This window comes from Podarcis cretensis, assembly GCF_951804945.1.
Source record: "Podarcis cretensis genome assembly, chromosome: 4".
NCBI classification, from domain to species: Eukaryota; Metazoa; Chordata; class Lepidosauria; order Squamata; family Lacertidae; genus Podarcis; species Podarcis cretensis.
Window position 1 is genome coordinate 85,950,276 of NC_137173.1, and position 14,260 is coordinate 85,964,535.

The 14,260-nt window shown below is 43.1% G+C and overlaps 1 protein-coding gene across 1 annotated transcript in view; it reads right to left on the reverse strand.

The window, feature by feature from the left end:
* Positions 1-14,260, reverse strand: part of UBAC2 (UBA domain containing 2) — an 85,899-nt gene that overhangs the window by 25,125 nt on the left and 46,514 nt on the right. The window contains exons 5-6 of the mRNA XM_079972977.1: positions 8,915-9,038; positions 7,099-7,146 (exon numbers count right to left, since the gene is read on the reverse strand). Of these exons, the coding sequence (XP_079829103.1) occupies positions 7,099-7,146; positions 8,915-9,038 (172 nt within the window). The remainder of the gene's footprint in view (positions 1-7,098; positions 7,147-8,914; positions 9,039-14,260) is intronic.

Here is a 14,260-nt window from a genome sequence, read left to right on the forward strand (position 1 = left end):
GGAGCAGATCATTAAGCAAACAGTCTGTGAGCACCTAGAAAGGAATGCTGTGATCACCAATAGTCAGCATGGATTTCTGAAAAATAAGTCATGTCAGACAAACCTGATCTCGTTTTTTGACAGAATTACAAGCCTGGTAGATGAAGGGAACGCAGTGGATGTAGCCTACCTTGATTTCAGCAAGGCATCTGACAAGGTGCCCCATGATATTCTTGTAAAGAAGCTGGTAAAATGTGGACTTGACTATGCTACCACTCAGTGGATTTATAACTGGCTGACTGACCGAACCCAAAGGGTGCTCATCAATGGTTCCTCTTCATCCTGGAGAAGAGTGACTAGTGGGGTGCCACAGGGTTCTGTCTTGGGCCCGGTCTTATTCAACATCTTTATCAACGACTTGGATGATGGACTCAAGGGCATCCTGATCAAATTTGCAGATGACACCAAACTGGGAGGGGTGGCTAACACCCCAGAGGACAGGATAACACTTCAAAATGACCTTGACAGATTAGAGAACTGGGCCAAAACAAACAAGATGAATTTTAACAGGGAGAAATGTAAAGTATTGCACTTGGGCAAAAAAAATGAGAGGCACAAATACAAGATGGGTGACACCTGGCTTGTGAGCAGTACATGTGAAAAGGATCTAGGAGTCTTGGTTGACCACAAACTTGACATGAGCCAACAGTGTGACGCGGTAGCTAAAAAAGCCAATGCAATTCTTGGCTGCATCAATAGGAGTATAGCATCTAGATCAAGGGAAGTAATAGTGCCACTGTATTCTCTTCTGGTCAGACCTCACCTGGAGAACTGTGTCCAGTTCTGGGCACCACAGTTCAAGAAGGACACTGACAAACTGGAACGTGTCCAGAGGAGGGCAACCAAAATGGTCAAAGGCCTGGAAACGATGCCTTATGAGGAACGGCTAAGGGAGCTGGGCATGTTTAGCCTGGAGAAGAGGAGGTTAAGGGGTGATATGATAGCCATGTTCAAATATATAAAAGGATGTCACATAGAGGAGGGAGAAAAGTTGTTTTCTGCTGCTCCAGAGAAGCGGACACGGAGCAATGGTTCCAAACTACAAGAAAAAAGATTCCACCTAAACATTAGGAAGAACTTCCTGACAGTAAGAGCTGTTCGACAGTGGAATTTGCTGCCAAGGAGTGTGGTGGAGTCTCCTTCTTTGGAGGTCTTTAAGCAGAGGCTTGACAACCATATGTCAGGAGTGCTCTGATGGTGTTTCCTGCTTGGCAGGGGGTTGGACTCGATGGCCCTTGTGGTCTCTTCCAACTCTATGATTCTATGATTCTATTCTATGATTCTATGCTATTGGACTATGGGTCCATCTCATCCCCAGTGCTTTCTAAGATCTACATCTGGGGTGGAGGACTTCTGGACCTACAAATACTGCTGGACTCCAACTCACTTCAGGTCCCACCAGCATAGCTAATGTTTGGAGATGATGTGAGTTATGGATAACCGAAAGAGAGCCACCCCTGATCTATGTAAACATCTGGAGCTTGGGTGATCATCAATATTGCTTTCGCTTTTTCATTCAGATTGTAGGGAGTCAGTGGAAAGTCTCAACCAGTATTCATTATGGTGCATCAAGGTGCATCCACTGAAACATAACCCAGACAAAAGAAATGCTGGACAGCGAATCAGTCTATCCAGAGACAGGTGTACATTTTGTTTCAGGTGATGACTCCCATTTCCTTTCAAAGAAGTTAGTGCTGATCACTTTGAAAGGAAAAAGATCTGATAATTACAAACACTGAAACACAGTGCAGTTTGCAAAGTGGAAGTGTTTTACTACAGGTGTAAGGCAACTGCCCCCACTCCACTCCCACAGAAATAAAATTAAAAAATAAAAATACCTGCTGCAAGATTTCAATGAAGATATGTGAGCTGAAACCCAAATATAGATTCTATTTTTGGACAGTTTGCATTTAGTGATGCATGCAACTGACATATATTATTTTAAAGAACACTTTATATAGCTTGAAAGGGGAAGTAAAGAGTGGAAGAAATTACCGGTAAATCTAGTTCCAAGGTAATGATGACAGAGCTGGAGAATGACTACAGCATAAGTCCACCCATTTTGTTAAAAGCTTGCATTTTACTAGGAATCGTGCCCTTGTAGACCACTTTTCACCATACTAGTTCCCATTCACTTCAACAGGGAACAGGAAAAAAATGTGAGTATTTGCAGCAAAACTGCCCTCCGCACCAACACTAAATGATCTGATTCACCTTCAAATTATCAAGATATTCCAGGGGGAGCAATGCGTCTCGGTGTGCCAAGTGCACAGAAACTCACCGCATCCCAACCCCATGTCCTGCAGTGGGAAGACTCCATGAGTACACAAAGGTCCATGTCGAAGAAGTTCACTTTAATCCAGAAAAAGGCTTGGAGGACTCACACACCTCAAGGCTCCCTTCTTAGGTGTGAAATGCAAGTGCCTATTGTAGCTTACCAATTGTTTGTGGTTGTCATGTGTTGGCTTAATCCTTCCTTGTTTACTGACCTGCCTGTGCATATTTGAAGATACAAGCAGCACTTTTTGCTCATGCACAATATACACAAATGATGCCCTGTGGTTGTGTGTTTAGGAATAAAATGTGCATAAAATGCAGTCTTTGAGGTAATGGTGGAGATTTGAACCCAAGTTCTAATTAAATAACACTGGTCAACAACACATTTGTTGTCTGCGTTTTTTCAGTTGATTTAGGACGAATCTGATGCGCTGAATCCAAAAATCACATTGGTTTTGCTCAATCAGGTCAAGTTTTTGAGCTATGGCCACATGTCGTTTTTTTACATTTTTGTTCACGTGTACGCTTGTGTGGAGCATTTTAGAAGAAGTTGGTGGGGGGTAAAATGCCATGTCGAATAATTGTTTTGATTGGAAATGATTATTTTAATGACAAGAAGTATTCAGGTCCGATAGTTCTGGGTGATTATGTCAAAAAGGGATCAGTTTGAAGTCATAAAACCTCGAAATCTTCCATAAATTGGTGTGGCAAAGCATAAAGTTGGGGGATCAAAACTAAGTTAATCCTGATCTTCAATCAGCACGTCGTCCTGTAGCTCATTGTGATGAAATTCCAGTGCCTATCTTCGGAGAACTTCCTGACATTAGTGACAAAGATGCCTCCAGTGTTGAAGGACATGAAGAAGAAGAAGTGGTTCTTGAAGATGATGCTCCACATCCATTTTCCCAAAAGAAGTTGAATGATCTAGTTCGTGACCTCAGCTTGTCAAAGGACTCTGCCGAACTACTGGCATCCAGATTGAAGTGTTCGCATCAGCTTCTTCCGCAACAGGCATCAAGAGTACCTCCGTTTTTTCTCGGAAGAGAAGGACTTGGTGTACTGTACTGTGTTGACCTAAAGATGCTGAACTTTTTGTTGGGACAACAGTCCCCATGTTTTCTGTGCATGTGGGATAGTAGGGACCGTGCTCAGCATTACATGAAGAAGGACTGGCCTGTGCGGGAGGAATTGGTGCCTTGCCAAAAAAGGAACGTCATCAATGACCCTCTGGTGGACAGAATACTCTTCCCACCGCTGCACATCAAACTCGGCTTAATCAAGCAGTTCACCAAGGCTCTGGACAAGGATGGTGACTGCTTCACTTACTTGTGCCAGGCTTTTCCAGGATTGACCATGGAGAAGATGAAAGCTGGCATCTTTGACGGTCCTCAGGTCCGTCAGCTCATCAGAGATCCAGAGTTCGGAAACTCAATGAACAAAGTGGAACTGGAAGCGTGGAAGGCATTTGTTCTGGTAGTGAAGAACTTTCTTGGCAACAATAAGGCCAGAAACTACGCAGAACTTGTCAACAACATGCTGACTGCTTTCAGAAACCTGGGCTGCAACATGAGTGTCAAGATGCGCTATTTTCACATATGGACCGGTTTCCTGAGAACCTGGGTTCAATGAGTGACGAGCAGGGGGAGAGATTCCATCAGGACATGAAAGAGATGGAGACCAGGTATCAGGGTCGCTGGGACGCAGTCATGATGGCTGACTACTGCTGGACTCTGAAGAGAGACCTCCCTGCCGCTGAGCATTCCAGGAGTTCCAAGAAACGGAAGTTCAAGCCCTGAAGTTTGAAAAATGGTGAAGCAGCATGCAATTTACGTGTACTTACCTTTATCAATGCCCACCATTCAGTTTACAATAAACCTGACCTGATGGAGAGAAACGGATGCCATTTCCTGATTCAGCAGTGCAAAAATACCCTAAATCAGTTGTAGAATTCTAGACAACATTCAAAAAGTAAAAAATTGTTGCCCAGTAAACTGTGTGTTGGGGGTGGTGCTATTGTTTTTGTTTGTTACTATGTTATGTATTTTTGTGTATTTATATTGTAAATCACCCTGTGGTCTTCAGATGGCCGCAATCATGAATTTATGTAACTAAATGTATACGTATAGATTTAAAAATCTGAGCATACAGTGCACTAACCTAGCAATGGCCACTATAACTATTATAGGATACAGCTTACAGATCTATCACCCTCCATCTTCATGCAACCGTGTATTGTCCAATTAAAAAGTAGGTAAGTATAACTTCAGTCATTGCCATCTTTGGCAATTACTGTTCTGTTTTGATTCAAACCTGGCGGGGGAGAACAACTTTCATTTGAAAATTAGTGTTATAGAGAACAGACCATCAGAAATGCTGTGGGGAAAAACAAGTATGTAAAAACCTTATTTTGCGTGGTTTTAATTTTTTCTATAGGGACGCGGGTGGTGCTGTGGGTAAAACCTCAGTGCCTAGGACTTGCCAATCGTATGGTCGGCGGTTCGAATCCCCGCGGCGGGGTGAGCTCCCGTCGTTCGGTCCCAGCTCCTGCCCACCTAGCAGTTCGAAAGCACCCTTAAGTGCAAGTAGATAAATAGGTACCGCTTTATAACGGGAAGGTAAACGGCGTTTCCGTGTGCTGCGCTGGTGCCGGTTCGCCAGAGCAGCTTCGTCATGCTGGCCACGTGACCCGGAAGTGTCTGCGGACAGCGCTGGCTCCCGGCCTCTAGAGTGAGATGAGCGCACAACCCTAGAGTCTGTCAAGACTGGCCCGTACCGGCAGGGGTACCTTTACCTTTACCTTAATTTTTTCTATGGAGTTTTAGGCTGCTCTTATGTCTTTCGTTTTTGTTAGTGGTATTTTAAACATTCAGTATCCTTCTGTTTTAATTTATCTCACAGCTGTATGGCAACCACAGAAGTGTAGAGTTTGAAGGGACCATCAAAGCCAGCTACCTGCATTGCAGGAATATGCAGCTGTTCCATATGGGGATCAACCCTATAACCTTGGCATTATCAGCACCATGCTCTAACAACTGAGCTATCCAGTGGTGCCAGCAAATTCTAAATTGTGCACAAGTAAATTGTGTACTTGATTATGTTAGCTGCCTGGAAACCTCAATGAAGGGTAGGATATAATTACTCAAATAAAAATCCGCAAACCTCCCATATTATCGCTTCTTCTGTTGTGATTATTAGACAAAAAGGAAGCAACTGGTTACAGAATTTAAAATACAACACAACACTGAACTTATGATCCAATCTTTACTGGTCACAAAAAAACCCTCACTCATGTGATACGGAAAAATATAAACGAGATAGAAAATGTTTCCTATCACTACAGTCTAAGGGACTTTCCAAATTATTCTTTTTGTGCTGAGTGAACCTGAATGGCCAAATCCCAATCCTGTGTAGCTTACTTGGAAGCATTCAGTGGAACTTCCATTGTAGCTTACTTCGTTTCCATGTATCCAGGGAAAATTGTGTCTCTCCCCCTCCCCACCCGGAACCAAAGCAAAATGCTCAAATGTGGACATCAAAGGTACTGTACCTAGTTACTCTTGATTAGAGTTTGCCATGGTCATCTAATGGGCACTGCCCATGACACAACTGGTAGTAAGTGACGCAAGCCATTTTTGCCACATTTGGACATAGCGTTAACCCAGCCTTCCCAAGTCTGGTGCCCTTCCGATGTTTCGGACTGTAATTCCTATCAACACCAGCCAGCATGGCCAATGGTTGATGGGGTGGTAAGAGCTATAATCCAGCAACATCTGGAGGTTACCAAGTCTAGAAAGAACTGCGCTAAGTCTTAGTTAGGTCCAGCGCCGAGGGCCTTCTGGCGGTTCCCTCACTGCGAGAAGTGAGATTACAGGGAACCAGGAAGAGGGCCTTCTCGGTAGTGGCGCCTGCCCTGTGGAATGCCCTCCCAGCAGATGTCAAGGCAATAAAGAACTATTTTACTTTTAAAAGACAACTGAAGGCGGCCCTGTTTAGGAAATTTTTTAATGTCTGATGCCGTATTGTTTTTAATATTTGGTTGGAAGCTGCCCAGAGTGGCTGCGGAAACCCAGCCAATGGGCAGGGTATAAATTAATAATAATAATAATAATAATAATAATAATAATAATAATAATAATAATATTTTTTTAACCGTGGTTTGTTGAACAAGCCAGCATCAAACACAGAGCTATTCAAACAACCCAGTTTGTTGCCCCAGCTTCCTCTGTGAATATCCAACAACTGCGCCTAACCTTTTGTGTTTCCTAAAAAGGCATCACTCCATGCCCAGTTCACTGGCCAGCTGTAGAATTGGTGCAGGGAACACAAACCCTCTCCTTCTGGGAAATCTCCCGCAGCTCTTGGCAAACCCTGAAGAAGAAACCCTCCTAAAGCATTCCTCCCTTCTATCATTCCTATCATGACAGTCCTCTTTGTAATGGATAAGTACTGACAATGTATAGATTTATAAACTGTATCAAATGCTCTATCAGTTACCACTGGGATTTCTTTTAATTAAATGGGGTGTAGAGTACATGTAATGTAGCAGCCATCTCTCTGTGAAAGCTAGCCTATGTACTGAGCAACGGAGCAAGCTGGAAGGGAAATAAGAGGCAAAGTTTATGTGCTGAACCATTTTGGCCACAATTTTTTGTTGTTATTGTTGTTAAGAATGTCAGCTGAATTGAATTTGGTAAAGGTTGTAAATATTAAAACAGAAAAGTGCATGTGAGTGCTGAAAACTGTTAACTTGTTGTAAAGAAAACAGTAATGAAATACACTTACCAGCCCACTTAAAGCTACAATCCAGATGTAAGACCCAGAAGTTAAAAGCTACAAGACAAAAAAGCACAGTTTAAAAACGCAACTTTTATTACACAATGCTTTGGTTGACTATTGCTATCAATAATAATGTAGCAGATATCACAGTAAATCTGTGTGAGTAGGAAAGTGATTGAAACCAAAGGGGATAGAACAAGAAACAAAGCTAGACCACAACCAATGAAAACACCTTGGTGGAAACAATTTGCCAATTAAATCTTTTGGAATATGTTGTTTCAGCAATGGTGCCTGGTTGGTGGTGGGGGGGGGGGGGGTTGAGTCCAATTGCATATATAAAAAGGAGAGGGAGAATACAGTTGAAAAACCATGCACCAATCTGCTGACGATTGTTGTGCAGCAAAGTGCAACTGGATCTGACCCTTTTTTCTTCAGAATTTACTTCTACAGGCAAAGATGAACTTAATGACTTTTCTTCATTAGACTCCCCATTTCTACTATTTAAAAATAATAGGTAAAATACTTTAAACGGAGAGAAGGATTGGAAAGGAGATATGAAGTTGCAGAAAGATGAGACACAAGAAGATTCTGAAGCCAGAGAAAGAAGTATTTAAAAGGAAACGGTTGTGTACATAGTGCAGGAGAAGCAGAAATGAGTAATAACCTGACAGTGGCATATTCATTCCCCTTCTTCTGCAAAATGTTAATAAAAAAAACCAACCCCAAAATGAACATGGAACAGATGAATAAAAAACTGGCAATTTCCACTGTATTTATTTTATAAATTATGCTATTGTTATGTGCAGCTCTTCAATCTTTTTAGAACTTTCTGGATCAATAATATTTTTTTAACAAGTCTTGCCACTGAATTCTGACAAACTGCTTCAATGTGTGCCATATGTTGGACAGGCATTTAGTCGGCACGAGAAAAGCACATTCAAATGACAAAACCACATAATCGAGCAAAATCTCTGTTGCACATGGTGAAGTTTTTAACGGCACACCTACCAGTTTGTCATGATAAGAAAGGAAAGCACCCCAAGTATAACTGAAGCTGAGATAAACATCTAGACTAGATGCTAGCAGTTATCGCCTTACTTGTAAGATAAAAATGATCAAAATAACAGACTTTGCAGAGCATGTACTTTATTTTCCTCTGTTATTAGGAATAACGAATGGCTGTGTCAGCAGAGCCAGGTTTGAGGCTATACTCAAGGGATGCATTTCTACTTTAATATTTCAAACATCAGCATCTGAGCTGAAGTTATTATTATATTAAGCAGAATGCACTGCTCTGTTAACTATTCAGAAGACAGAGACTTTGCATCATATACCAGGCCTAGCCAACCTAGGTCCCTAGGACTCCCAGTTCAAGGCCCAGGGGCTCCAGTAGCCTCCTGTTTTCTTAGCATGTTTAAAATACTCATTTTTAAACTCCAAGGAGAACCATCTCACCCTACCTAATCAATAAAATTTTGTCAATGGGAAATACTAGACATGCAGAAAGTGGGCTGTTATCCACTAACAGCTATGGAAAAGGGAGAAACAATGGACACTCACTGAATCCCATTTTCCACAAGGTCTCTGGATTACTGTCACTAACATTTGCAAAATTAGTAAGCACTTCAGGTTCATCATGCAACTCCATGCACTGCAGCATTAATTGAAAAGTTCCCAATTCAAACAATTTTATTGTGTCTTCGGACTAAATACTTGGAAACAGAGTATATAATACGGGGGAGTTCTGGAAAACACTGCAAGGAAATGAAAGTTGCTGCACTGCTAAGTAAATGAAAAGCAAGCAAATCAATACATACTGTACCTGCAAACCCAATATATAGACCAGTGTCTTGTTTGTGATGGAAAACTGGCCTAGAATTTGTGTCACTTGCACTCTTGGAATGGAGCAATAAAATGGTACAAAAAGAGCAAATACAGGGCCCAAGCTGTTGAGACAAAATACAGTACAAAAATGGGGGGTCAATAGAATTTGTACAAAAAGGCTTCAGCCTCTCTCCCTTGACTGATTTTGAAGTCAAAACATGTCTCTCAGTCTATTAAAAGTTTTAAATGCTGTGCCTATCTTATTTAGAGCAAAAATTCTACGAATGACCAGAGGTTTTCCCCTCCCCAGATTAGAATATGATGACAACAACCCAAAAGGCTGAGAGAAAGACCCTTGTCTGCTTCCCATCTACACAACCCTGTAGTCCATCATTAAAACTGCTATTGCTGGATGAAGAATGATGAACCAGGCCCACTCTCATCTTAGCACCTATCTAGCACGTCAGAAGGGACGCAGGTGGCGCTGTGGGTTAAAGCCTCAGCGCCTAGGACTTGCCGATCGAAAGGTCGGCGGTTCGAATCCCTGCGGCGGGGTGCGCTCCCGCTGCTCGGTCCCAGCGCCTGCCAACCTAGCAGTTCGAAAGCACCTCCGGGTGCAAGTAGATAAATAGGGACCGCTTACCAGCGGGAAGGTAAACGGCGTTTCCGTGTGCGGCTCTGGCTCGCCAGAGCAGCGATGTCACGCTGGCCACGTGACCCGGAAGTGTCTCAGGACAGCGCTGGCCCCTGGCCTCTTAAGTGAGATGGGCGCACAACCCCAGAGTCTGTCAAGACTGGCCCGTACGGGCAGGGGTACCTTTACCTTTTTAGCACGTCAGAGGTGAGGAATTTCACCTGCCTCTTTTCTGCATGATCCATTTTTCTTCATCATACTTGGTTATTTTGAAGAACAACCAAGAGACAGAAAGTAGGAACTGGCTTTCACAAAAAGACTTGCTTAGAAAACTGTGCTCTATAAAAGCAGTAGGGATATATTTCAGTATAACGATGGTAGCATATCTTGAGTAGCTACTTTTACTTAAAGAGCAAACAGCAAAAGAGCATAATACACGGGGGGTGGGGAGGGTGCAGTTTATCAAATTCAAGTAGAAGAAAAGCAAGAAAACAGGAATCTCAAAACTCTGATTCACAGCCCTCTTCAAGACACATCACCACCTATTTAGTGTCTCTGTGAATAATAACATGAAACCATGTGCTTAGAGGTGCAAAACCAAAACACAGAAGTTTTTTATTGCAGCAAGGTCACACCCAGTTATTTTTTTCCGTAGCATTTCTCTGGCTCTCCCACTTTGTTGCACATACACAAGTTACTTTGAGCTACTTTGAGTTATTTTGTTCTCTCTTAAGCACATTCTCCCACAATGACCAAATGTTCTCTTGCCTCATACATTCTCTTAGCATCATTTCCCTCAAAGGAGAGAGAGCAATATTGAGGAGGAAACTGCAGCTGGGTGAGCAAGGAGCCAAATGTCCTTGTTTCTTGTGCTGCTTTTCACAAACCTGGCGACATGCATTTTATCCTCGGCTGTGCTGCCTCAGTGACTGGCCATGCTCTGTGAGAATAGTGCTACTGCCATACTGGTTTTGCGGGAAACCCCTTTGAGACAGGCAGCCATGCTTGTGTACGTTCCTTTGCTGATGGGGCTTGAGGCCAAGACTGTGGCGCAACGCATAAAAGAATGTGATCCAGGAAACTGCAGTGCTCATGAACATTTTGTGTGGTCTTAGGCAAGTCACTATTTACAGAAGTATTACTAGCTTTCTAAATGCAAACAAACAAACAAACAAACCATTAAATAGAACACCAACATTTCCTCAAAAGCCAGTAAAGGATGGCTTGAGGCATCCCTCATCTTGGCTTCCTCCTTCAGTTACAACAAGAAGAGCTGCTACCTCATTTGAAAGAGGTAGCCAGTGGTCTTCTAAAGTCAGCATCAAGTCTCAGGAACTAAAGCCCCCAACAGATGTGCATTACTGGTAATCCGTTTTGCTATAAATCAACAGAGCATTGGCCTGGGGAGGCATAAGATCCTCACATCGGAAAATTGTTGGGGAGCTATATTTCTAAGGGCATTAAAAAAAAAATAACATTCTGACACGTGTAATGCAAGTCAGTGTGATGCCCTTGCATGTAAACAGGTTTTTAATATGGAAAATACCAGTATAAACTGAAAATGCAGTCCTATCTAATATGTTTGAAAAAGATAAGAGAGCCCAGTATGTATTCTGTCTGTAACCTATAATTCCATCTATATAAAGCCATGTGTGGTCAGGTCTTTGATAACGAAGACGCACAGGCAAAAAATTATCCTGAAGCATCCTAACCATGTAGTTCCTTATTCTCTGTGCTTTTGAGGTTTTGCAACTCTCTATCACAATGCCCATTTCTTGTTAAGTAATATGTTTACTTACAGAAGAGGTTTCACGAGACTGAAAAAACCTAGTCAAAGTGCTTGATGCTGTCTATAATAAAAGTTCAGCCTTGTCTCCATGTACACCAAAATAAGACTATAAGGTTCTGCTGGTTCAGATTAATGGTCTATCTCATCTAGCATCCTGTTTTACAGTGGCAGCTTCAAGCATCTGGGAAGTCTACAAGCAAGCATGAAGGCAACAGCTACTCCCTGTTGTTTGCCTCTTCCTTCAGTCATTAGTATTAACAACTGCATTACCTCTGAACAAAGAGCCTATATTTACAAGTCATGGTGAATAACCACTGATAGATCTATTATCCCACGAAGCATCTAATGGCAGCAAATTCCTGAGGTTATTTATGCACTGTATGAATAAGCACTTTCTTTGGTCTGTCCTGATCTTACTGTGAAAAGCTGAGTTCTAGTACAATGTTCTAGTACTGAGTTCAGCAAAGAAGAATCTCTCTCTGTCCCCTTTTTCCATACTATAAATCTCTATAAACCTCTGTCATGGGTGTAGGAAGGGGGGGGCAGTTCGCCCCAGGTGTCATCGGGGGGGGGGGGGGTGATAAAATCCCGGCTGGGCATGAGCTCTGAAATTTCAGGACTTTGCAGATAACTTGTGACTCTTTGCAGAATTGACAGTACCCCAGCCTAAATATACGTATGACTTTTCTAGAGGGTTAATGATGGCTGAATCTTAAGCCACTGTACATTGCATTTACCATCTCTGTGCAATGGAAGGGACATTGCTGGACAGTAATAGTAATATCTGAAAGTACCTGCAATGAAATATAAAGAGTTTGTCTGCACCAACTAATTTTCATGCCCTTTGTATTTGCAGATACTTAAGTAGCTTGTCCCATTACCCACACACCTCATGATCCTTGATAGCTGGCACTTCTACTTATAGTGTCTCAGCAGGAAAGTTAGTAACTCACCAGATACTAACTGCAGAAAGTTTGGTGCCTGGTTTCTCTTGCTTAAAAGGACAGAATTCTGTATTATCCTTTAGCATGAGCCACCAAGAACATTGCAAAAGGTGGAGAAGAGCTTGTGTCGTGTAGTAATAAAGAGGGTGGGGTGACAAAATCCCGGCTGGGCGTGAGCGCGGCTGCGACGATTGCACCCCCTAACCAGGCTTGATTGCCACTGTGTCAGATCGCACCCCCCGGGCGTGATCACCCTGGGCGGATCGCCCCACCCCCAGGTGCATGGCACCACTCTGGGTGCCCCAAGCGGCTAGCTCCACCACTGGTCACAGGCAGAGGCATACCTAGACTCCCTTGTGCCCTTCGCAAGGAGCCCCTTGCCCCATCCCTTGTATTCTTCTGCTGAGGTGCTCAGAAGAGTCTGCATGCCTTGCACAGCCACAAAGAGCAGTGGAGGAGCATTCGACTGAGTAAACAGATGGGCTGAGGCCAACCTGGGCACATCCCTGGTCACAGGGATGGATAATCTTTTTTCAGCCCAAGGGCCACCCCGTTTCATGGCCAATGTGCCAGCAACCACAGGCCAGTGATGGAAGAGTAAGAGGCAAAGGAGGGCATAGCAATGGATGCAATTCTTCCCTTTGTACAGTAGGCTACATTCCGGTCATAGAAAAATCAGAGATCTCTACATCATTCAATCTGCCATCCACACAAGCAAGTGACGTTGTCACAGTTTAAAGACACATGCCAGCCAGGCAAAAACAGTCAAGTGCAGAGCCAAGTAAGGGACACGGGTCGTGCTGTGGGTTAAACCACAGAGCCTAGGACTTGCCGATTTGAATCCCTGCGATGGGGTGAGCTCCCATTGATCGGTCCCTGCTCCTGCCAACCTAGCAGTTCGAAAGCACGTCAAGTGCAAGTAGATAAATAGGTACCGCTGTGGTGGGAAGGTAAACGGCGTTTCCGTGCGCTGCTCTGGTTCGCCAGAAGCAGCTTAGTCATGTTGGCCACATGACCAGGAAGCTGTACACCGGCTCCCTCGGCTAATAAAGCAAGATGAGTGCCGCAACCCCAGAGTCGGGCACGACTGGACCTAATGGTCAGGGGTCCTTTTACCTTTACTTTGCAGAGCCAAGTCAGTAATAGACACTGTTTTGGGGTAGAGTACCAGGGACTAGTAAGTGAGATCTGGAGGGCAACATTTTGCTCCTGGGCCTGATGTTTCTAACCCTGGCACTAGTATGTCTCCTTTGCTGCCAATTTTCTCTGAACTAAAAAGCATTAGTGTTTGGTCTTTTATTGTTTTTAAAACCTAGAGCTGCTGATATGAGGTGGGAGCAGAGACTTCATAATGAGGAGGTGGGGATATTTGACAATAGGGTGCTGCATCTGTAGTCAAATTGTACAATCTATCAGCTTTGAACTCTGTAACATCATTCTGCTGCATAAGTACTACTGTGCTAGAAGTTGATGGAGGGGGAAAGGAGTTACTTCAGTCCTGTCTGGAGTTTTGAGACCATAATTCTTTCCAACAGACAGTGCAAAAGAGACTTTCCCATGATTAGCAGACTTCCCCATCATCCCTGATCACATGGTATATGTATCAATGGTGGGGAGTCAAATGTTGAATGCACGTCAAAACTGAACATATCAGGGGAAAGGGTAAAACTGTATGGAAAAGCATTCAGATATTTGGCATTTGACAGAATCCAGCTGCAAATAAATGTCATGGTACTGTGGATTACGTAACTTGAATTTAAAAGCAGCTTCCTCCATATATTTAACCAAATTTGCAATTGTCAGCATGTGTGATGCTCAGGCCTAGAATCATAGAATCATAGAATCATATAGTTGGCAGAGACCACAGGTTAAGAACAGACCTCGGGAACAAATTAAGTATTTAACCCGAGGTACCACTGTATTGTATTAGGTCAACTGACAGCAAATCTTCATAGAATAGAATCATAGAATCATAGA